General features: G+C 36.2%; 1 protein-coding gene across 8 annotated transcripts in view; it reads right to left on the bottom strand.

Annotated features, from left to right (window-relative positions):
- The window catches only part of VPS13B (vacuolar protein sorting 13 homolog B), a 773,631-nt gene that overhangs the window by 423,836 nt on the left and 326,009 nt on the right, over positions 1–23,786 (bottom strand). For 7 of the 8 annotated variants that reach the window (XM_057735654.1, XM_057735658.1, XM_057735653.1 and 4 more), the window contains one exon: positions 20,809–20,956. In XM_057735654.1, coding sequence (XP_057591637.1) covers positions 20,809–20,956 — 148 coding nt within the window. The remainder of the gene's footprint in view (positions 1–20,808; positions 20,957–23,786) is intronic. The other variant, XM_057735656.1, reaches the window with a different exon arrangement.

The raw sequence follows: 23,786 nt of genomic DNA, 5'->3' as shown, positions 1-23,786 counted from the left end.
TGCTGAATTCTTGCCAGTTTGTGTAAAAACTAGAATAACTTACTTATTTCCAAAGAAGAACTTTATATTTGAAAACCTTTCTATGTACTTATTAACATCACAATATGTTCTCAAAGAACTTTAATTGACAAATTTTAAATTGTTATAACTCAAATTAATGAATCTGTAAAATTGTTTATAATGAAACAAAGTTGAAAAATTACTAAATTGTGCAAAACAGAACTGTATTTTTAAAACTGTATATAACAAAAACACCTCCTAATTCCATCTCCCTAATTGAATAAACTCAAGGTTGAGAAACAAAACAAATGAAAATCTGTTATAAAGTCTGCAATCTTACACATCCATGTCTTTCTCTTCTAAATTATTTTTCACCCTGCCCTCCATTCATGCATGCAAACCTTCATAATCTATTTACCTTATTCCTATCAAAACAGAAACATGTGAATGTGATTTAGTCTAAGTGTTATGTAATCAACATTTTGTGTTTTTTAATATATATATTTTTAATTAATTAATTTATTTATTGGCTGCATTCGGTCTTCGTTGATGCACACAGGCTTTCTCTAGTTGCAGCAACTGGGAGCTACTCTTCATTGTGGTGCACAGGCTTCTCAGTGATGTGGCTTCTCTTGTTGCAGAGCACAGGCTCTAGGTGTGCAGGCTTCAGTAGTTGTGGTGTGTGGGCTCAATAGTTGTGGCTTGTGGGATCTTCCTGGACCAGGGGTTGAATCCATGTCCCCTGCATTGGCAGGCAGACTCTTAACCACTGTGCCACCAGGGAAGTCCCAACATTTTGTGTTTTAAAGCTCCTGTGACTAACTGTAAAATGAAAAACTTGTAGACATGAATTGGGATAGCTGACTGACTCCCAAAAATTATCCCCAGGAGCCATGTTTCTGCTATCCGTACATTTTCTGGTATCATATCTCATGCCTCTGAACACAGAAGTAGACACATGACACAACCTGGGCTGCCACTGGGCAAATCATAATGATAACCTCCTTGGCCACAGTGATTGTCCAAGATGTATGCACACAAGCCAAGACAGACCAAACAAAAACCGCTTCGGGTATTTTTTCAACAAATACTGGACCAGTCACTATCTATTTGATCAGAGAGAGTTAAATATGTGAGTCCAGAGGTACCAGTGATGTACACTGCTAGGTCAAAAAACAAAAAACACGTTCAGTAAGAGAAAGATAAGCCAACATGAAAAGACAATAGTCCTCATGGTGTGAAGTCTGATTCTAAGTCATTCCAAAGAAAAGATTTATAACATATCTGCCTTTCCTACCATTCTGGTTATCGGAATCAATAAATATCCCCCTTTTTTACTTAAAATTATTTGAATACAGTTTCCGTCTCTTGCTATCAGAAAGTCTTTTCTAATTTAGAAATGTGTCTTCTCTAGTAAAGGAATCACCTATCAATTAGGAGAAAACCAGGCAATGTTAATAGTTGTACCTGCCTAGCCCTTTTAGTATCATTACACAGCCTGCATAGGCTCCAAAGTGCCACAAAATGCTTTAAACATATCATGGGGCTTACTTCCTCAAGAACTATTCACCTTCACGCCCTGCCTAGCTCACCTGGTTCTCACTCCTTCCATTACCACATTTACTGGTCATTATCCCAATGAGTTTCTGGCTAATCCTGCATATTTGGAGATGCTATTGATTTTTTCACTTCTCTAATCTTTTCTTCACCCCCAGAAGATTTCTTGAATTACATTAGCCAATACTTTTCTCAGTTTAACTTGGCTGCCTGGGACCCTCCCACCTGGGCCCCATATGATGGACTTTCTCTAGGCTATCCTAAACTTCCAGATAATAGGATCCTAATATAGCAGTGTCCTCCAAAAATATGGTGCACAAAACTACGAGACCATCATTTAGCTGTAGGGCAGTGCTCCCCAACCTTTGTACACCAGGGACCGGTTTCAGGGGAAACAATTTTTCCACGGACAGACAGGGAGTGAGGGGATTGATGGTTCAGGGAGTAGTGCGATAGTGCAAGTAATAGGGAGGATGGTTCAGGAAGTAATGCGAGCGATAGGGAGCAGCAGATCAAACTTCCCTTGCTCACCCACTGCTCACCTCCTGCTGTGTGGCCTGGCTCCTAACAGACCACAGAGTGGTACCATGCTGCAGCCCAGGGGTTGGGGATCCCTACTTTAGGGGACAAATATGACAATATTTATTTTTATCTAAAACTAAGACATACAGTTAATATTTAGTAAAGTAGAATAACACTGAGGCTCTTCCCCGCATCAGAAGGAAACACATTAACACTACATTAAACATACTGAAGGCAGAGAGGCCCTGCCAGTTCCTTCAATAACAGGAAGGAACTGGCAGGGGCCCTTCACTCTTTTGTTTGTTTTCAGTTAACTGCGGCATGTTACAATTCACATACACACAGTTAATTAAATTTACAAATTTTATTATCTATATTTAATTAAATTATATTATCTACCTTTAACTAAATTAATCCACATAATTTGGATACATACTTTTAAAACACTCCTGTAAAACACACATGGCCAAACATATGAATTAAAGATACCACTAACTAAAAAATAATAATACATAATGATGTCACTAACATTTAAAAGAAAAAGGCAACATCTTTCCATTAATTTGGAAGAATACCTTATTTATATAAGAAGATGGAAATGTACTAGACTTTTTCAAAATGGATGAGAATGAAAAATGTGTCCTGAGTGCATCAATGATGCCATTTCCCCTCTCCGATCGATGAATCTCTGTGACGTGGGTTTTCAATTATGTCAACCACTAAAATTAACTACTGAAATAAACTGAATTAAGAATTAAATCTTTAAGTTGTTATTACAACAAAGTATTAAACTTTTTTTAAATGAAGCCTAATAATATTACTCTCACTACAATATTACTGATGTATTAAAATTCTACCAGAATAGTAAGATTTAAACGTCAAAACTAAAATTATCTTACATGCGCTATATTAATATGATACACACATTTAATGCATAAATCAATAAATGATATACTATGGATGCCTGAAATTTTTTACTGATAGGAAAGTACCAAGAAAAAAGTTTGAACACTAATACTCTAAATATAAACTATTTTCAAATAGTTTGTGTTCTCTGTACTTGTTTTAATTCATTCTCTTACTATTGTAATGCTTTATAACAAAATGTGAGACGGCCTCAGCTGCGTTCAAGGAAACCAAAAACAGTAGTTTTGTTTGTTTCTTCATACTTTGTTTTGTTTTGATCCAGGCCTGAGCAAGGACATTTAAAAGGGAAAAGAGTAGGTAATGAGGATAGTAATTACAGTAAAATAACTCCAATACGATGTAGAATTTAAAAGTAACTTCTCAACATTAAAATAATTTACCTTCAGGACTTCCTTGGTGGTGCAGTGGTTAAGAATCTGCCTGACAATGCAGGGGAAACGGGTTCGATCCCTGGTCTGGGAAGATCCTACATGCTGCACAGCAACTAAGCCTGTGCGCCACAACTACCGAGCCTGCGCTCTAGAGCCCACAAGCCACAACTATTGAGCCCATGTGCCACAACTACTGAAGCCCACGCGCCTAGAGTCTGCTCCACAACAAGAGAAGCCACTGCAATGAGAAGCCCACACTGCAAGAAAGAGTAGACCCCACTCGTTGCAACTAGAGAAGGACCAATGCAGCCAATAAATAAATTTATAAATAAATAAATAAGTAAAATAATTTACCTTCTAAAGCTATTTCCTTTGACAAAATTCAGTGGAATCTATATTCAACTCTCAAAGTAAAAATGAGAGTAAAACTTGAACATATTAAAAGAAACCATACATAAGTAAATCTCCTGTTTTACTGTCCTAGAGAAAGGAGCCAAAGAGGTATGGCAACATGTATTTTTTTTAATTAAATATAAAATAACCACTGGTCTAATTCTTGAGAACTGAGGTTTCAAGAAGAAAAGACATTATGTGCATGCTATACAAACTGTAGTACATTTAAATATAAAAATTAATAAACCTAGTTTGCTTAACAAACTGAACACAGTCTTGGAATGAATCGGCAAACACTATAATCATTCTGCTGGACACAGCAGGAGACACACTAAAAAAAGTATAAATTATATTTCTTTCTGAGCTGCTGATTTACTTGAGGACTCCTCATATGAACACTACCAAGGCAAGAAATTCAGGTATGTAGTAGTGCCAAGTGAGTAGTGCAATTATCAGATATGTCCATAAAAGGTCATCATCAAGTGATCAAGGGATGTTTCGTGAGACATAAAAAAAATCAAGTGTTAAGAGACTCTAGTCTATGGTTACCACCATCTGGATTATGGCTAAAACATCAAATGATCATCTGGCATCTACTGGAATCCTTTAGGAAAGTAAGCTTAGAAATCGTGTCTGATTATAAATTATGTTTATTGCCCAGAGTAGCACAGAAACAACTTATAAGATAATTTGAATATTAAGTAGAATTTTAAAATCTGCAGACTGCTAATACTTTTTCCCATAAATTTTAGGTTTAGAACTAAAAATAAATCTTCTTACAAAGTAAAAAGCAGAAAAGAGCAATTTAATAAATCTATTTTCATTAAGTTCTCTGATTACTTTCTGAATAATATTTTTAATTTATTTTAAATGTATTTTATTAGATAAACTTCATTTTATTTTAAACCTTTCTCTATTCCATAAAGGGAAAATATTTTTTAAACCACATTTTACCTCTGAGAGAATAAAATCAATTACATATTATGCATTAGTGTGTATTCTCATGCTTTAATATTTTCCAATGAAACTAAATATCTAATTAATCACAAAGGAATGGAATTTTATGCTAAGCTACATGATTAAAGTGAGCAACTTCTAATATACATAAATCCACAAAAATGTTTCTTGTACATTAATACTAATTCCATACTATAATTAGGAACATACCTGCTAAACATTCAAGCTTAATCAAATTAAGGATGGCTTAAACATTTTTAGATGAATAACTATATTGGTGTGACCCATTTTACTTACAATCCACAATTATTAAAAAATGAGAATCAAAAATACATCAGCGCCTCTAGGAGCAACTACTACAAGCAAAAATTAGAAATCTCCCTCCTTAAAACCATTCTACAAGTTACACTGCCTTGGATAGAATGATTTTTTTTTTAAGATGAAAGAATTTCAAACTTGGAGTATCATATTAAACTGATTTAAAAAAAAAACTGAAGGTAAAGTGTAATGTCATGTCTTGTTTTCTTATAAAGAACATATTCCTTGTATGTGGAAAACAAGCAGCTTGCCTTGAAAAAACTATACATTTCCTAATCTCTTACATTCTCTGAAACAGTGCAAGGAAAACAATGCTTACCCTGCATAAATACTTGTTTGAGGAGAGAAAATTAACTAAATTGACATGTAATGGTATATACTTTATCTTTTTACCTCTTTCTCAGAGGAAGTGGCAATTCTCTGTTAAATCTTACATCTCTTTATAAGATCTTACATTCTACCTTACCTGTGATCTCACCGTATAAAGTATTCCAAACTTTACTGTAGCTCTAATTTTTTCTTCTCTCCTGTTTGCCTCACTATAGCTGTTGACACACCCAAGTTTCTGTACAGTCAACTTTCCTGAAAGGGTGGTACACAGAGGCTGTCTCTATATGCTCAACTCCCATTCATTCCCAACAACTAAAGCTTCTCTGGCTAACTGACCTTGGTCAATTAAAGTTTTTCAGTCTCACTGTTCTTAATGACTTTATAGCATATTATGCAGTTAGACACCCTCTTCTTGAAACTTTTCAATTGTGTCATGTATATATCACCCGTTCCTTTGTTGCCTACTTCTCAGAATGAAGCCTCTCAACCTTCTCCATTGGCTCCTACTCCTTACTCTTTAATGAAAAGTTGCTCAGAATTTAATTTTGGGTGTTCTTCTCACTTGCTGTCTACGGTCTCCCTGAGAGATCATGCACTTTGTGGCTTTGACTACAATCCATAAGGTGATGACTCCCAAATCTGTTATCTCTCATTGTGAAAAATATACACCACATCTCAGACAGGAAAACACTTTTACCAGATTCATCTTCTGATACGCTCACTAAAAGAAAAATGTTTATTTTCTAATTTTCTTCAAAAACTCAGCTTGTAACATTCTATTTTAAGTTACTGTGGCAGAGACAGCTAAATAACCTCTAATATCCACTCTCTCCTTCTTTCTTAGTTAAAAGCCACATATTTTGGTCAGGTGTGTGGCCTTAAAGAATACAGACTACCATCCTAAGACCCCTGCATAGCTAGATATGATAATGTAACTAGTTTCTGGCCAAGAGAAGTGGAGCAAAAGTGGAGGGTGCAACTTCTGTACAATATTTAAAGAAAAAGAGTCCTCTTTACTCATTTCCTGCTCACCAAAATGCAGGTATGATAAATGGCTGAAACATCCATTGTGGGCCATAACGCAAGCCTGGCAACAGAGGCCACCCATGGGGAATAAGAAAGTACCTGATCTTAGAGAACCTCAACAGCTCTGGGTGTCTACTCAAAGCTTTCACGTAAGAGACAAAATCCAGTCTTCTTTAAATCACTGTTATTGAGGGTTTTCTGATATTTTCAGCTAAACTTAATACAATCTTTAAAATTACAGTTAAATTATTAACTTTTGGCTTAGTTTAAAAATACTATATTGTGAAATGAGGTCAGAAAAAAAGTAATTAGAAATATTCTACATAATAGCCCAAGTTCATTGTCAAAAGATAGATTCTTTAAAAAAAAAAAAAAGTCTGAAAACTTTCACTATCTGTAACATAAACAAAGTGCTTTTTAAAATTTCAGGATTTTTCATATTTAATTCTCTTTGAGAACTAAATAAAATGGAATTTCCACATGCTTGACAAAACATTTACATACCAGAAACATCATAAATATTTAATTTTGTTAGAAGCATCAGTGACTCCGGGATATATTTAAGGACATATCAGGAAAGAAAAAACATGTCAGGAGTAGTGTTTTACTTCGGAGTTTATGCCAGGAACTGCACCATTGAAGTGACACCCCACTACAGCCAGGCAGAACCTCCATGCTCATCACAGAGGTGAGGTGTTCTCAGTATATCCATGTTGGTAGCTCTGACACAAAATTCTTCAGTAGCTTAGTCCTAAGGAACTGGGCTGAAAATTTAGAATAATTCCTTTGACAAAAAAAAAAAAAAAAGACACTGAAGTTGGCTGGTTATATATTAGGTTTTAGACAGGATTTTTTACCTAAATCTCATTTTAGGGCTGGTTATGCCATTAAAGAATGAAGGAGACAAAGATGGCGGCGAAGTAGAGAGACGTGGAGTGCATCCCTCTCCACAGATGCATTGGGAATGCACGGAAGGACACAGTCATTCCCACAGAGAACCAGCTGAACACCAGCAGACGGCCTCGGACACCGGAAAGGGCTGCGGAGAACCTGACATAGCCGGTAGGGAGGCATCTACGAGGGCTCAAAGAGGGTGAAGCGGCGGAGCTGTGGCAGACGGGAGGGAGTGAGAAACATACGGAGGGTCCGCAGCGCAGCTCAGCGTTCCCGGACCGAGACATCGATCCGCGGCTGAACGGAGGGTCCAGGAGCAGGAGCGTGGGAACCGAAGAGCTGGTTCAGGGGGAGAAACATTGTTGCCGGTGGGGTGACGGACCGAGAGGACAGGAGGGAGGAGGTCCGCGGAGAGGAGTGCCGATCCCTGAGAGCTGCCCGGCCATGATGGCGGCTGGAGGCTGCAGGCTCCCGGGCGGGGGGGAGGAGCTGCGCGCATAGCCTCTCTCTCTCTTTCTGCGCCTCTGCAACAGGCAGCGGAGAGACGCCCTGCAGGGCCACATAAGGCGCTCAGGGATAACAAGCACCCTCAGGCGCTCGGGCGGGGCTAGATTAAAACTCCTTGCAACGCCAGCAGCAGGGAGGCTGCCGAGAGAAAAAAAAAAAACCAGCATCAAAAAGAAAAAACCCCGAGAGAGGCCCAACTCTAAGACTTTCTGTGTACGCCTGAGCCACCAGCGCCCTCTGCAACAGGCACCTCCAAGCCTGACTGAAGCAACAGTGCGCCACTGCTCACTCCCTCCCAGGAGAAGGAGCCACTATTGCACCCTCTCCCTCCCCACACACCGAGGCTTACAGACAAACAATAAAGGAACCTCTGCTGGTCACAGAATAACGCAAAAAAAAAAAAACCCAAGGCAAGGAAAAGGACACTTACAGCTGAGACGCTAAGGAAACAGAAATAGTAGTATCAATACCTATTGAACTGGTCCATTCGGGGATCAGTTCTGGATTTTTTTTTTTTTTTTTCCTTTCTCTCTTTTTTTTTTTTTTTTTGATTTATTAAATACGATCTTAGCCCTAAGGGATCTACAAGTTTTACAACATAATTTTATAAGGATATTTTTTATTCTTTTTTTTTTTTTTTTGCCTTTTAAAATACTTCTATATCTAGCTAAGTTTTTGGTAGTACGGACAAAATATCTTTCATACTTTCCTTTCATCCCTTTCTTTTATACACTTCTATTCCTTTCTTTTTCTTTGCATATTTCCAACCACATTACGCTCTTCTGTTCCCCTTTCTTCCAGCCATTTTAAGTGTATTTTATCTTAACATACTTATAAGCAACACTATCGGTCTGCTCAGACTCCTTGCTCTATTCTCCAGATGATGCACTGCCTTGGTATTAATATTAGGCTTTTGTCTTTATCTTAGTTCTTAGTACAGTTGTCTAATTACATTCTGAGAATCTCCATTCTCTCTGGTGGTACTCCAGCTCTTTTCTATATTTGATCCTAGCTTACAAAATCTCCCTGGATTGATGTTTGTATGTGTAGGGTGTTATTTGTTGTTTGTTTGCTTTTGCTTTTGTCTCTGATTTGTTCTGTTTCAGTTGTCAATTTCTGCTGGGTTTCTCTCTGAATATCTGATAGCACACTGGGGTTCTGTCAGGTCTTTCTAGAGCCTTATGTCCTAACGGATTCAATAATTGTGTGTCTTATACATGTATGTGTTTCCTAGACTGAATATTCGTCTAATCCAATACTTGGACATTAGTCTGAGGCTTGGACAGTCTTCTATAAACACCTCTATCACCAGGACAAGCAACCCCAAAAGCTTGGACAACCATGAGGAAACAAAGAAACACCATGCAGGCAAAGGAGCAGGAAAAAAACCCACAAGACCAAATAAATGAGGAGGAAATAGGAAAAATGCCTGAAAAAGAATTTAGAGTCATGATAGTAAAAATGATACAAAATCTCGATAACAAATTAGAGAAAGTACAAGAAACAGTTCATAAGAACTCAGAAAAACAAACAGCAATGGATAACACAATAACTGAAATTAAAAATACTCTAGATGCTCTAACCAGCAGAATGACTGAGGCAGAAGAACGAATAAGTGAGTTGGAAGATAGAATGGAAGAAATAAACGCCACAGAGCAGGAAAAAGATAAAAAAATAAAAAGACTAGAAGACAGCCTCAGAGACCTCAGTGATAACCTTAAACGTACCAACATTCGAATTATAGGCATCCCAGAAGAAGAAGAAAACAAGAAAGGGTCTGTGAAAATATTTGAAGAGGTTCTAGTGGAAAACTTCCCCAACATGGGAAAGGAAATAATGAACCAAGTCCAAGAAGCACAGAGAGTCCCATACAGAATAAACCCAAGGAGAAATACACCAAGACACATATTAATCAAACTAACGACAATTCAACACAAAGAAAAAATATTAAAAGCAGCAAGAGAAAAGCAACAAACAACATATAAGGGAAAACCCATCAGGATAACAGCTGACCTTTCTACAGAAACTCTGCAGGCCAGAAGGGAATGGCAGGATATACTGAAAGTCCTGAAAGAGAGAAACCTACAGCCAAGAATACTCTACCCAGCAAGAATCTCATTCAGATTTGAGGGAGAAATCAAAAGCTTTCCAGACAAGCAAAAGTTAAGAGAATTCAGCACCACCAAACCAGCCTTACAACAAGTGCTAAAGGAACTTCTCTAAGTAGGAAACACAAGAAAAGGAAAACACCTACAAATACAAACCCAAAACAATTAAGAAAATGGTAATTGGAACACACATGTCAATAATCACTTTAAATGTAAATGGATTAAATGCTCCAACCAAAAGACACAGACTGGCTGAATGGATACAAAAACAAGACCCTTCTATATGCTGCCTACAAGAAACCCACTTCAGACCAAGGGATACATATAGACTGAAAGTGAAGGGATGGAAAAAGATATTCCATGCAAATGGAAGTCAAAAGAAAGCTGGAGTAGCAATACTCATATCAGACAAATTAGACTTGAAAGTAAAGACTATTAAAAGAGACAAGGAAGGACACTACATAATGATCAAGGGATCCATCCAAGAAGAACATATCACAATGGTAAATATCTATGCCCCCAATATAGGAGCACCTCAATACATAAGGCAAATGCTAACAGCTATAAAAGGGGACATCGACAGGAACACAATTATAGTGGGAGACTTGAACACCCCACTTACATCAATGGACAGATCATCCAAACAGAAAATAAATGAAGACACACAAGCTTTAAATGACACATTAGACCATCTCGACTTCATTGATATTTATAGGACATTCCATCCAAAAACGACAGACTACACTTTCTTCTCAAGTGCACACGGAACATTTTCCAGGATTGATCACATCTTGGGTCACAAATCAAACCTCAGCAAATTCAAGAAAATTGAAATCATATCAAGCATCTTCTCAGACCACAGCGCCATGAGACTAGATATCAATTACAGGAAAAAAACTGCAAAAAATACAAACACATGGAGGCTAAACAATTCACTCTTAAACAACCAAGGAATCACTACAGAAATCAAAGAGGAAATCAAAAAGTATCTAGAAACAAATGACAACGAAAACACAACAACCCAAAACCTATGGGATACAGCAAAAGCAGTTCTAAGAGGGAAGTTTATAGCAATACAGTCCTACCTTAAGAAACAAGAAAATGATCGAATAAACAACCTAACCTTACACCTCAAACAACTAGAGAAAGAAGAACAAAGAAACCCCAAAGTGAGCAGAAGGAAAGAAATCGTAAAGATCAGAGCAGAAATAAATGAAAAAGAAAGGAAAGAAACCATAAGAAAAATAAATAAAACTAAAAGCTGGTTCTTTGAGAAGATTAACAAAATTGATAAACCATTAGCCAGACTCATCAAGAAAAAAAGAGAGAAGATGCAAATCAACAGAATTAGAAATGAAAAAGGAGAAGTCACAACGGACACCTCAGAAATACAAAACATCATGAGAGACTACTACAAGCAACTATATGCCAATCAATTGGATAACCTGGAAGAAATGGATACATTCTTAGAAAAATACAATCTTCCAAGACTGAACCAGGAAGAAATAGAAACCATGAACAGACCAATCACAAGTACAGAAATTGAGGCAGTGATTAAAAATCTCCCAACACACAAAAGCCCAGGACCAGATGGATTCACAGGCGAATTCTATCAAACATTTCGAGAAGAGTTAACACCTATCCTTCTCAAACTCTTCCAAAATGTTGCAGAAGGCGGAGCACTCCCAAACTCATTCTATGAGGCTACCATCACCCTGATACCAAAACCAGGCAAAGATGTCACAAAAAAAGAAAACTACAGACCAATATCACTGATGAATATAGATGCAAAAATCCTCAACAAAATACTAGCTAACAGACTGCAACAGCACATTAAAAAAATCATACACCACGATCAAGTGGGGTTTATCCCTGGGATGCAAGGATTCTTCAATATACGCAAATCAATCAACGTGATACATCATATCAACAAATTGAAGGATAAAAACCATATGATCATTTCAATAGATGCAGAAAAAGCTTTTGACAAAGTTCAACATCCATTTATGATAAAAGCTCTCCAGAAAATGGGCATAGAAGGAAATTACCTCAACATCATAAAAGCCATATATGACAAACCAAAAGCCAACATTGTTCTCAATGGAGAAAAACTGGAAGAATTCCCTCTAAGAACAGGAACAAGACAAGGGTGTCCACTCTCACCACTGTTATTCAACATAGTTTTGGAAGTGTTAGCCACAGCAATCAGAGAAGAAAAAGAAATTAAAGGAATCCAAATTGGAAAAGAAGAAGTAAAATTATCACTCTTTGCAGATGACATGATACTATATATAGAAAACCCTAAAGACTCTACCAGAAAACTGCTAGCACTCATTGATGAGTTTAGTAAAGTAGCAGGATACAAAATTAATGCACAGAAATCTCTTGCATTCCTATACACTAACAACGGAAGAGCAGAAAGAGAAATGAAGGAAACTCTCCCATTCACCATTGCAACCAAAAGAATAAAATACCTAGGAATAAACCTGCCTAAGGAGGCAAAAGATCTGTATGCAGAAAACTTTAAGACACTGATGAAAAAAATCAAAGATGACATAAACAGATGGAGGGATATACCATGTTCCTGGATTGGAAGAATCAACATCGTGAAAATGACTGTACTACCCAAAGCAATTTACAGATTTAATGCAATCCCGATCAGATTACCAATGGCATTTTTCACAGAACTAGAGCAAGAAATCTTACGATTTGTATGGAAACGCAAAAGACCCCGAATAGCCAAAGCAATCTTGAGAAGGAAAAATGGAGTTGGTGGAATCAGGCTTCCTGACTTCAAACTATACTACAAGGCCATAGTGATCAAGACAGTATGGTACTGGCACAAAAATAGAAAGGAAGATCAATGGAACAGAATAGAGAACTCAGAAGTAAGCCCAAACACATATGGGCACCTTATCTTTGACAAAGGAGGCACGAGTATACAATGGAAAAAAGACAGCCTCTTCAATAAGTGGTGCTGGGAAAATTGGACAGCAACATGTAAAAGAATGAAATTAGAACACTTCCTAACACCATACACAAAAATAAACTCCAAATGGATTCAAGACCTACATGTAAGGCCAGACACTATCAAACTCCTAGAGGAAAACATAGGCAGAACACTCTTTGACATACATCAAAGCAACATCCTTTTGGACCCACCTCCTAGAATCATGGAAATAAAATCAAGAATAAACGAATGGGACCTCATGAAACTTAAAAGCTTTTGCACAGCAAAAGAAACCATAAACAAGACTAAAAGGCAACCCTCAGAATGGGAAAAAATAATTGCCTATGAAACAACGGACAAAGGATTAACCTCCAAAATATACAAGCAGCTCATGCAGCTTCATACCAAAAAAGCAAATAACCCAATCCACAAATGGGCAGAAGACCTAAATAGACATTTCTCCAAAGAAGACATACAGATGGCCAACAAACACATGAAAAGATGCTCAACATCACTCATCATCAGAGAAATGCAAGTCAAAGCCACAATGAGGTATCACCTCACACCAATCAGAATGGCCATCATCACAAAGTCTGGAAACAACAAATGTTGGAGAGGGTGTGGAGAAAAGGGAACTCTCCTGCACTGTTGGTGGGACTGTAAGTTGGTACAGCCACTATGGAAAACAATTTGGAGGTTCCTTAAAAAACTACAAATAGAACTACCATATGATCCAGTAATCCCACTCCTGGGCATATACCCAAAGAAAACCATAATCCCAAAAGAAACTTGTACCATCATGTTTATTGCAGCACTCTTTACAATAGCCAGGACATGGAAGCAACCTAAATGCCCATCAACAAATGAATGGATACAGAAGATGTGGCATATATATATACAATGGAATATTACTCAGCTATAAAAAGGGATGAGATGGAGCTATATGTAATGAGGTGGATAGAACTACAATCTGTCATACAGAGTGAAGTAAGTCAGAAAGAGAAAGACAAATATTGTATGCTAACTCACATATACAGAATCTAAAAATGGTACTGATTAACTCAGTGACAAGAACAGGGAAGCAGATACAGGGAATGGACTGGAGAACTCGAGGTATGGGAGGGGGCGGGGGGTGAAGGGGAAACTGAGAAGAAGCGGGAGAGTAGTACAGACATATATATACTACCAACTGTAAAATAGTCAGTGGGAAGTTGTTGTATAACAAAGGGAGTCCAACTCGAGGATGGAAGATGCCTTAGAGGACTGGGGCAGGGAGGGTGGGGGGGAATCAGGGGGGGCGTCAAGGAAGGGAGGGAATATGGGGATATGTGTATAAAAACAGTTGATTGAACCTGGTGTACCCCCCAAAAAAAAAAATAAAATAAAATAAAATAATAATAAAAAGACAAAAAAAAAAAAAAAAAAAAAAAGAATGAAGGAGACAACTAGTAATCACAGAATGACTACTATAACCTGGAACTTTCATTTTTAAAAAGTCTCATTAAATATTGTCTAACCTGGGGTAAGTTGCTTGACCTCTTAAAGACTCAACCTCCTTAATTATAAAGTGAAGGCATATGTGGGATTGTATGTATGTCTAGGAAACATACATATAATCCCACATGATGTTCCTATGTCTAGGAAACATACATATAATCCCACATGATTTTTTTACAGATATCCACATGCCTCACTCCCTCACCTGCTTCAAGTATCTGGTCAAACAGGAACTTTTAGTGAGACCTACTGTGACTACCTTAATTATCATCCCACAGTTCACTAAAGCTCTGTACATTTTTTCCATTTATTCTCTTTGTGCCTCAATTTGGCAAGTTTCTATTGCTATGTCTTCAAGTTCATTATTTCTTCTTCTGCAATGTCTACTCTACTGCTAATTCCACTCAGTGAGTTTCTGATTTCAGATTTTATATTTTTCATCTCTAGAGTTGGGAGTGGTTCTTTTTTATATCTTCTCTCTCTCTAAAATGTATTCATCTTTCCTTAAACATCTGAACAGTTACAGCACCTGTTTTAATGTACATGTGTTTAATACACCTGCTAATGTTACCATTTGTCATTTCTCAGTTTATTTCTACTGGCTTGTTTTCCTTCTTGTCAAAGTTGCCTGCTTCTTTGCATCTCTAACAGTTTTAGGTTGAATGCTTGACACTGTGATTTTTAAGTTGTTACATATCTGGATCTTACTGTATTCTTCTTAATAGCACTGGGTTTCATTTTGCCAGCAGTAAACTCACTCATTGTTTTGGTTTCTTTAGAGACTTTTTTAAACTGTGTTCAAGGTAAGTCTTGGTAGGCTTTACTCTATGGAAAGTTTAGCTCCACTACTGAGGCGTCATCTTTTTGTGTTCTTTACTGAATTCCCGAATGGTCAATGGGAACTGTGAATGATGCACAGTGGAAACCTGAATGCCTTTTAGCCATGTGTGAGGTCTGGGAATCATTCAGACCATAGCTTCTTGGTGATCCTTTGCCCAACTTGGTGGAGTCTCATCCTATGCAGGCATATCTTACTATCCAGCAAAACTCAAGAAGAAATCTATTTCTGGTCTCTGAAGCTCTTTTGCTGCATAGCTTTCTCTCTCTGGAACTCTGTCCCATAATTTCCAGTCATCTCTGCCTCCTTACACTTCAATCCGTTTGCTTCCCTAAACCTCAACTCAGCAAGGCAGCTGAGTTCAGCTTGATATACCTGTGGTCTGGAGTGTGCCTTCAGCCAAAACGCCAGGATAATCCTAGAGCTCAACTCATTTGTCTCCCTTCTATGAGGGATCATGGTCATGCACTGCCTACTGTCCAATGTCTAGAAACTTTTTTTGATCTCCCATATATTTTGACCTGTTTATTAGTTATTTACAACAGGAATATAAATCTAGTCCCTGTTACTCCATCACAGTCAGAAGCTAAAGTTTCATACTTTTAATTTGTGGCCTTATCTATTAAAATTTACACCATTATCAGGTCTTTTATTTATTATTATCTTGGTATTATTTAAGGAGTCAAATTAAGAGGCCTACTATTATTTTAACTGTGTACTTCAGTGCTTTAGACTTAAGAGGTAACATGTAAACATGTAAGATAAAAATGGCTAGCATTTTTTTAAAGAGCTTTCACTTATGAAGGATCCTGCTTTTTAAAGTTTTCATCTCCATTACAGACATTTTCATCAAGAATTCCAATTTAATGTTCATAACATTTCCAAAACATAGGGTAAACAGATGTCATAGCTTTCAGTGGTTTCCTTGTTTTGAAGGATATACAGATTCTCCAGGAGATTATTTAGAATTTTGTGATAATACATTATCTTCATGTGAAACATGCTTTTATTCTGGCTTGGCCTACACTACATGCCTGTATCACTGAAATAGTGCTGTTTTGCTGTCAACACATCTCTAGCCATCAAGCACATGTTCCCTCTGCAGTCAGCTACTTAAGATAGGTTAAATGAGATTGGAAGAGGATGTCTGCTTTTTGATGAATAATTAAAAAGCAAAATCAAGCCCAGTGCAATAACACCAAGCCTTGGTCTTCATGTGCCAAAACTACTACATAACTAGGGGATGAACTTAAAACCAACTTTGGACCTTAGGTTGAGAATATAAAAATTAAAAAATATTTTAATAAGAATTCAAGCATAAATTAACACATTTCTCCACTTGTAAAATTCAGTTAAAAAGTTAAAATGTACATTTCACAATAATGTGAATACACATCCTCCTCAACTTATGACAGGGTTATGTCCTGATAAACCCATTACAAACTGAAAATATCTTAAGTTGAAAATGCATTTAATACACCTAACCTACTGAACATCAGACCTTAGCATAGCCTACCTTAAATGTGCTCAGAACACTTAAATTAGCCTACAGTTAGGCAAAATTATCTAACACAAAGCCTATTTTTTACTACATTGTTGAATATCTCATGTAACTTACTGAATACTGTATTGAGAGTAAAAACAAAACAGTTGTACGGTTATGAGTGTATTGATTGTTTACCCTCGTGTTGCATGGCTGACTGAAAGCTGTGGATCACTGCCCCTGCTCAGCATCACCAGAGAATCCTACCTTGTATTGCTAGCCTGGGAAAAGATCAAAATTCAAATTCAAAATATGGCTTCTGCTGAATGTATATTGCTTTCACACTATCATAAAGTCGAAAAACCACTGTGAGTTGGAGACTGTCTGTATACTTACAACTGAATTGTACACTTAAAAAGGTTAAGATAGTAAAATAAAAACAAGAAAAAAGGTTTGTAAAAGGCTATGAACACCTTACCAAATTCATTATAGCTTATGATACAATGTAAATAATAAGTAAAACTGTGATAACTACATTTAGAAGTAGATACAAATTCAAAGGACTCAAAGCATTTTTAAATTAAAACCGTATACTCTAATTAAAACAGAAAATTTAAAACATATTTCTAAGTACAGAAAATAATTAGCACAGAGCATTCTCAAGACAATACCAGCAAGGTTTCCAGAGAAGTGAAAATGGTGGGCATCCAAGGGGCAAGATACATTGGCCATAAAGAAGAAAGGTTATACCCAGGGCTTCTTACCTTCTATAAATGCCCATAGTCCAAAAACCAGGCAAGCACAGGCATCAGCCTGATAATTGTTAATTTTATGCTAGCTTGAGTAAATATCTACATCTGGTGAAAGACAGACATCCTCCCCTATAAGGAGATTACCTATAGGATATATAACCCAAGGGTTCTAGAGATAGGGAAACACTAAAGACAGAAAAAGCAAATATCCACAACTCAAATGCAAAGAACCACAGTTCACATTCGTAATTTGAAATAAAGAATAACGTGCTGTTTGCTGGATCATATGGTAGCTCTGTTTTTATTTTTTTAAGGAAAATCCATGCTGTTCTCCACTGTGGTTGTACCAATTTACATTCCCACCAACAGTGTAGGAAGGTTCCCTTTTCTCCACACCCTCTCCAGCATTTACTGTTTGTAGTCTTTTTCATGGTGGCCATTCTGACCGGTGTGAGGTGATACCATATGATCCAGTAATCCCACTCCTGGGCATATATTCAGAGAAAACCATAATTCAAAAAGATACATACACCCCAATGTTCACTGCAGCACTGTTTACAATAGCCAAGACATGAAGGCAACCTAAATGTCCATCGATAGAGGAATGGATAAAGAAGATGTGGTGCATATTACAGTGGAATATTAGCCACAAAAAGAACAAAATAATGCCATTTGCAGCATTATCCAACATGGATGGACCTAGACATTATCATACAAAGTGAAGTGACAGAGAAAGACAAGTAACATATCATATCACTCATATGTGGAATCTAATTTTTTAAAAAATGATATAAGTGAACTTATTTACAAAACAGAAACAGACTCACAGATTTCAAAAACAAACTTCTAGTTACCAAAGGGGAAATGTGGGAGGGGAGGGATGAATTAGTTAGGAGTTTGAGATTAATACACACATACTACTATATATAAAAGAGATAACCAACAAGGATCTAGCATATAGCACAGGAAACTTAATTCAATATTCTATAATAACCTATATGGGAAAAGAATCTAAAAAAGAATGAATATATGTGTATGTATAATTGAATCACTATGCTGTACAGCTGAAACATAACATTGTAAATCAACTATACTCCAATAAAACAAAAAATAAATAAGTAAAATTAAAAAAAAAGAATAATGTGTTGTGTATGTTTTCAAATTCTATAAAGTAATCATTACTGATGGGAAATTATGTTTGGGGTTTCTTAATTTCTTCAAAATTAAATATTAATTTCTTATAAATAAGTGGGAAAGCATAAGAAAGCAAAATAAATCTCACATATTAACCAATATCATTCATGAATTGAAAGGTAACTGATGTGAAATGTGAAGCTATCTATAAAACTTCTCCATGCATAGCAAATGCATTCTAAAATCGATGATCATATTTTCTATATAGTTCTATGTCATGTAATTTCATTTAAATCATAAGTATTTTCTGTCACCTATACTCATCCTTAACAATTATTTTAAATCAATTATCAAGTGTGATGTAAAGAACTGGACTAAATAGTAAAGCAGGAGGTCAGACTATATGGTTAATATACATATAAAATTAAACTTATTTTTTCTGATTGATACTTAGTGGATATTTATTTTATTTTATTAAGAGGTGATATTTATAAACCATTATATAAATTACCAGTTCAAGAGATCTAAGTATAAAACTTAGCATGGTATCTAAAGGAAATATCTAATTTTATATTAAAAAATCAATACAAGTTACAGATCATCTTCCTATGATATGAAAAATAGCATAGGTATTTTTATCAATTGGTAAAGAAAATCTCAACAGAGCAAAAGGCTTGTGGATACTGACACATGGAAGTCTAATGATTCCACAAAATAAATATAACATCCTATTTTAAGAAAAGTAACAGAATACAGAATAATAGTTATGTATAAAACTCCACAAAAATATATGTTAGCATTTTTACTGTTTAAAAAACAATTTTAAATATGGTAAGGAAACTAACTTTTCCTCTAAACCACAAATGTTAGCATGAACTTCCTTGTGTATATGATTGTATTTTAAATTCCTTAAGGGCAGGGATCATGTCTTATTAGTATTTCTACCCTCAAAATTACTTACAACAGAATTTTGACCTTTACAGATAGTCAGTAAGTGGTTTTCAACTTACTGAAAATATAAAACCTTTTTTAATATCATTGGGGATATATGAGTTACATGGAATAAAGCTGAATATCTAAGGAAAAACATTGGAAATTTAAAACACTACTTAAAATGAAATCAGGGACTTCCCTGGTGGTCCAGTGGTAAATAATCCACCTTCCAATGCAGGGGACACGGGTTTGATCCCCAGTCGGTGAATGGGGATCCCATATGTCATGGGGCAACTAAGCCCGCGAGCCACAACCACTGAGCTTGCCCACCTCAACCAGAGAGCCTGCATGTAAGCAAACTACAGAGCCCACGCGCTCTGGAACCCATGTGCCACAAACTATAGAGCCCACACGCCCTGAAGCCTGTGCGCCACAACTAGAGAAGAGAAAAAACCTGCATGCCACAACTAGAGAGAAGTCTGCGCACCACAACAAAGAGCCCACGTGCTGCAACGATAGGTGCTGCATTCCTCAGCAAAGATGCTGCATGCAGCAACTAAGACCCAATGCAGCCATAAAAAAATAAATAAATAAATAAATAAATCTTTAAAAAATAAAAAATAAAATGAAATCATAAAGTGGGTTTTTTAATCATATGAAAGGAAATAAGAGAAATTGTTTTATGAAGAAATATTTATGTTTTACATTTCCATAGCTGATCTAGCTAACAAAGAGAAGGGGGAAGAAAAAAGATTGAGATGTAGGGTGGATTTCAAAAATTCACTTTAAGAAGGAACATACTGACACTACTGGGAGACTATTCTCCATTGGTCTCTTGTGTTTTTGCCTGTCTTACAAGTAGAAGCAGTGAGTGCCTTTGTTCCCAATGGTATTTTCAAGGCTATCTCCACAATGTACAGCTGCAGAAGACAAAGATACTGCCTTCCTTCTGAGCAAGAGTAGGTTTGCTTACATTCTTGCAAGGTGCATATAGGGCCTCCCACTAGAGAAAACAGCAGGCATAATTTCCACCCATTATAAAGGTTCAGGCTCTTCTCTTGTAACATAATCCACTGTATACAGGTATCACTTGGCCCTCTTTGTGCCAGCCTGTAGGAATTAGGCTTAGGGCACGGACACAAAAAAATGCTCATACTTCAGTAACTGCTAACACTATAGATAATAAAGTCCTTTTTCTCCATTCCAGGAGTCTTGTGCCTTTGGTCACCATTCATGAAATTATGGCCCGGATAACTTGTTAGCTTAGAGGTAGGGTGAAATCCCAGATCCTTTAGAGTTCTTGACACATACCTGTTATTGTTTTTGTTTTTATAGGGCTGCTGGCATATTCAGAGGCCTGATATGATTGTTGTTTTGCCAAGGGCGCACTTCCAACAGACACCTCATCCTCCTTCCTTCGGCTAATTGGCATAACAAGAGGAACAGCTATCACAGGCTGCTGGAGAGAGTCAAATGAAAAATTGAATTATTTACTATTAAACAGAGAAGGTTAAACATAGAATCATTGAAGAAAGTCCTTCACATGTTGGGGTTGATGCTTATTTTTTAATTAATAATCACCCATAATCCCCACCCCCCAGAGATAACCATCGTTAGCATTTTGATACATTTCCCCCCAGTGCCTACATACTTTGTTTTCAATTGAGGTATAATTGAGGTACATCTTTCTGTTAGTTCCAAGTGCACAACACAGCGATTTGATATTTCTATACATTACAAAATGATAACCATGATATGCCTAGTTTTCATTTGTCACCATACAAAGATATTATGATACAATTGACTATAACGGGTATGTATGTATACATGGGGCGTTATTATTTTAAATCAATTAATCAATTCTCTCTTGCCCTCCCTCTTGGTCACTGTCTCTCACACACAACTCACACAGGGACACAATTTCAATTTTAAAAAAGAATTGTATGCGAAAACCAAGAAAGCTTGGAAATACTTAAAATTTAACAAATTTTACTAAGTAGTATAAAGATAACATGGTAGAGGCAAATCAGAACAAAAATTAACTTTGAAAATTATGATCACTCTAAAGTGAAAAATTATCCTTATAAAATGATATTTTAGGAAAATATTTCTATAAACTGATTATGCACATGTTAATATGGACAGTCCAAATTTTTTTGAGAATTGCTGAAAATCTCTATATTTTGTCTGGCAAAGTGATATCCACAACATATTTAGAAGGCACAGAAAAATATCTATAGTTAGAGAAAGCTGGAAAACATTATCATCTTATATTGAATGCATGAGTGCTGAGCTAGAAAATAAAGCAGCTGTTTCATCTCTATTCACTGAAATAAAGTCTGATGTTACTGCTGATGACGCCCAATACAATCCTGTCAGATTTTTGGCAAAAAAAAGGGGGGGTGGGGGGTATTTTTAAGTTTGCTGCAGGATCAAAGATCAATGTTGAACTGAGTGGAAAACAATCATCAAATGTTGGGTTTTAGCCACAAACTGAAAAGGAAATTGCAGCTTGGGAAACAACAGAGGATAACTGTGATACAGCTGCATCAGATGGTGAATCTGGCGGGTGGGGGGGGGGGGTGCGCTGGTTAGGCTGCAGTGTGGTCTACTGTTACCCTCAACACTACAACACCCACACGTTTATAGATCCACCCAACTTTAAATTTCGCCCAACTTATGATACTTATTTAATATTATTTAAATTATGAATAAATACTTCAAAGAGAACATATGTACATTATATAACCATATGATATAACGGAAAAGAGCCAAATTATTTCACAAGTTGTTTCTTAGGGTGAGTAAAAGGACAAGAAAACTGATCATGAGAAAATGAAAGATTAAATATATTGTGGGAAACACCACAATGCAGAATACCTGCTTTCATGTTAAGTATTTAGTCAAACTGATAATATTTATACAAATCTAAATAGGAAATAGTATTTAAGACCCAGATGAGAAATGCAGAGTCTAATTTAAACTTGCTAACCTATAAAATATGGGGGGGTGAAGATGTCTACTACAAAATCCGTTTATGTTCTAACATTTAGTGATTCCATAATCCCTTCAATTTCCTGGCCATCATTTATAAGCCTGGAATGTAATGCAGCTCTCTAAGAAGTTACAACCAAGTTTAGAATCAAAATTAACATATAATAAGTAACTGGAGAAAAATCATGTGCTGAATAGTGTGATACTTAATTCATGCATGATAGTTGTAAGATGAGATTAATGGAAACCATGGTATTGACAATACCCAAAAACAAACAAAAAATCTTTCTTTTGGTGATTAAGACTCTGGGTGCATTTTCACATAGGTAAAATTACAGTAAAAGGCCAAATAAAAACCCCTTCTAACAAAAGAGCAAGGCTCTTACAAGTCTTCTACACAGCTGTTATCCTAAATGCTTATAATGGTGTCCAACAGAGACCCTCCATAAATATTTGCTGAATGATTGCTAATATAGGTGCTACATGTCAGGTATGAAGAGATACTAGATAAAGAGTAAGATGAGTAAGACTCCCATCACTTTTTGGAAATACGGTTACCCCAGTCAAAAATATTAAAAGAAGCAGCATTTATTTTTAGCAACCTCCTGTTGTTCTGGTTTCATTCTTCTGCCTTCTGGTATGGGATATTTCCCCAAATCTCCATTGTACCCTAGCCCCTGATCTGTCCTATTCTTGCCTCATCAATATCCTGTGATCCCAAAATACCTAAAAAGTCTTTTGACCCTCTTCCTATGAAATTTTCCTTTATTATTAATTTAATAAATGTAAAAATATAGGAAATTATAAACAATAAAAGAATATCCATATTTTCATTATAACCAATAGTTGCTGGCAATTAATTTATCATATTTGCTTTTTTTAAGGAGAAAAATATTACAGATAAAGCTGACTGCCCATTCCTCCCAGAGTCAATCACTATTATGATATTGATATAATCCTTTAAGTCTTTACACCTATATTTACTTGCTTAAACACATGCTATATATATAGTTTATATATAATACACACCATATGTAATATGTGATACATAATATGTAATATATGCAGGGTACTTTGGAAAAACATAAATACTCTCATATTGCATATGTCCTTGGGAAATTGATTTTTGCATTAAATACAATTTTGAGACTTCCACACTAAAACCTACTGAATAATTTTTAACAATAAAATAATACATCATGTGAACGTGCCATGCTTTATTTATCTACTTTGTTAGAGACAGTCATTTAGGTTGTCTCCAATTTTACACCACTGCAAAGAATCATGCAGCGACA

The sequence above is a fragment of the Hippopotamus amphibius genome, chromosome 5, assembly GCF_030028045.1.
Source record: "Hippopotamus amphibius kiboko isolate mHipAmp2 chromosome 5, mHipAmp2.hap2, whole genome shotgun sequence".
NCBI classification, from domain to species: domain Eukaryota; kingdom Metazoa; phylum Chordata; class Mammalia; order Artiodactyla; family Hippopotamidae; genus Hippopotamus; species Hippopotamus amphibius.
This window is presented reverse-complemented; position numbering and strand designations above follow the sequence as displayed.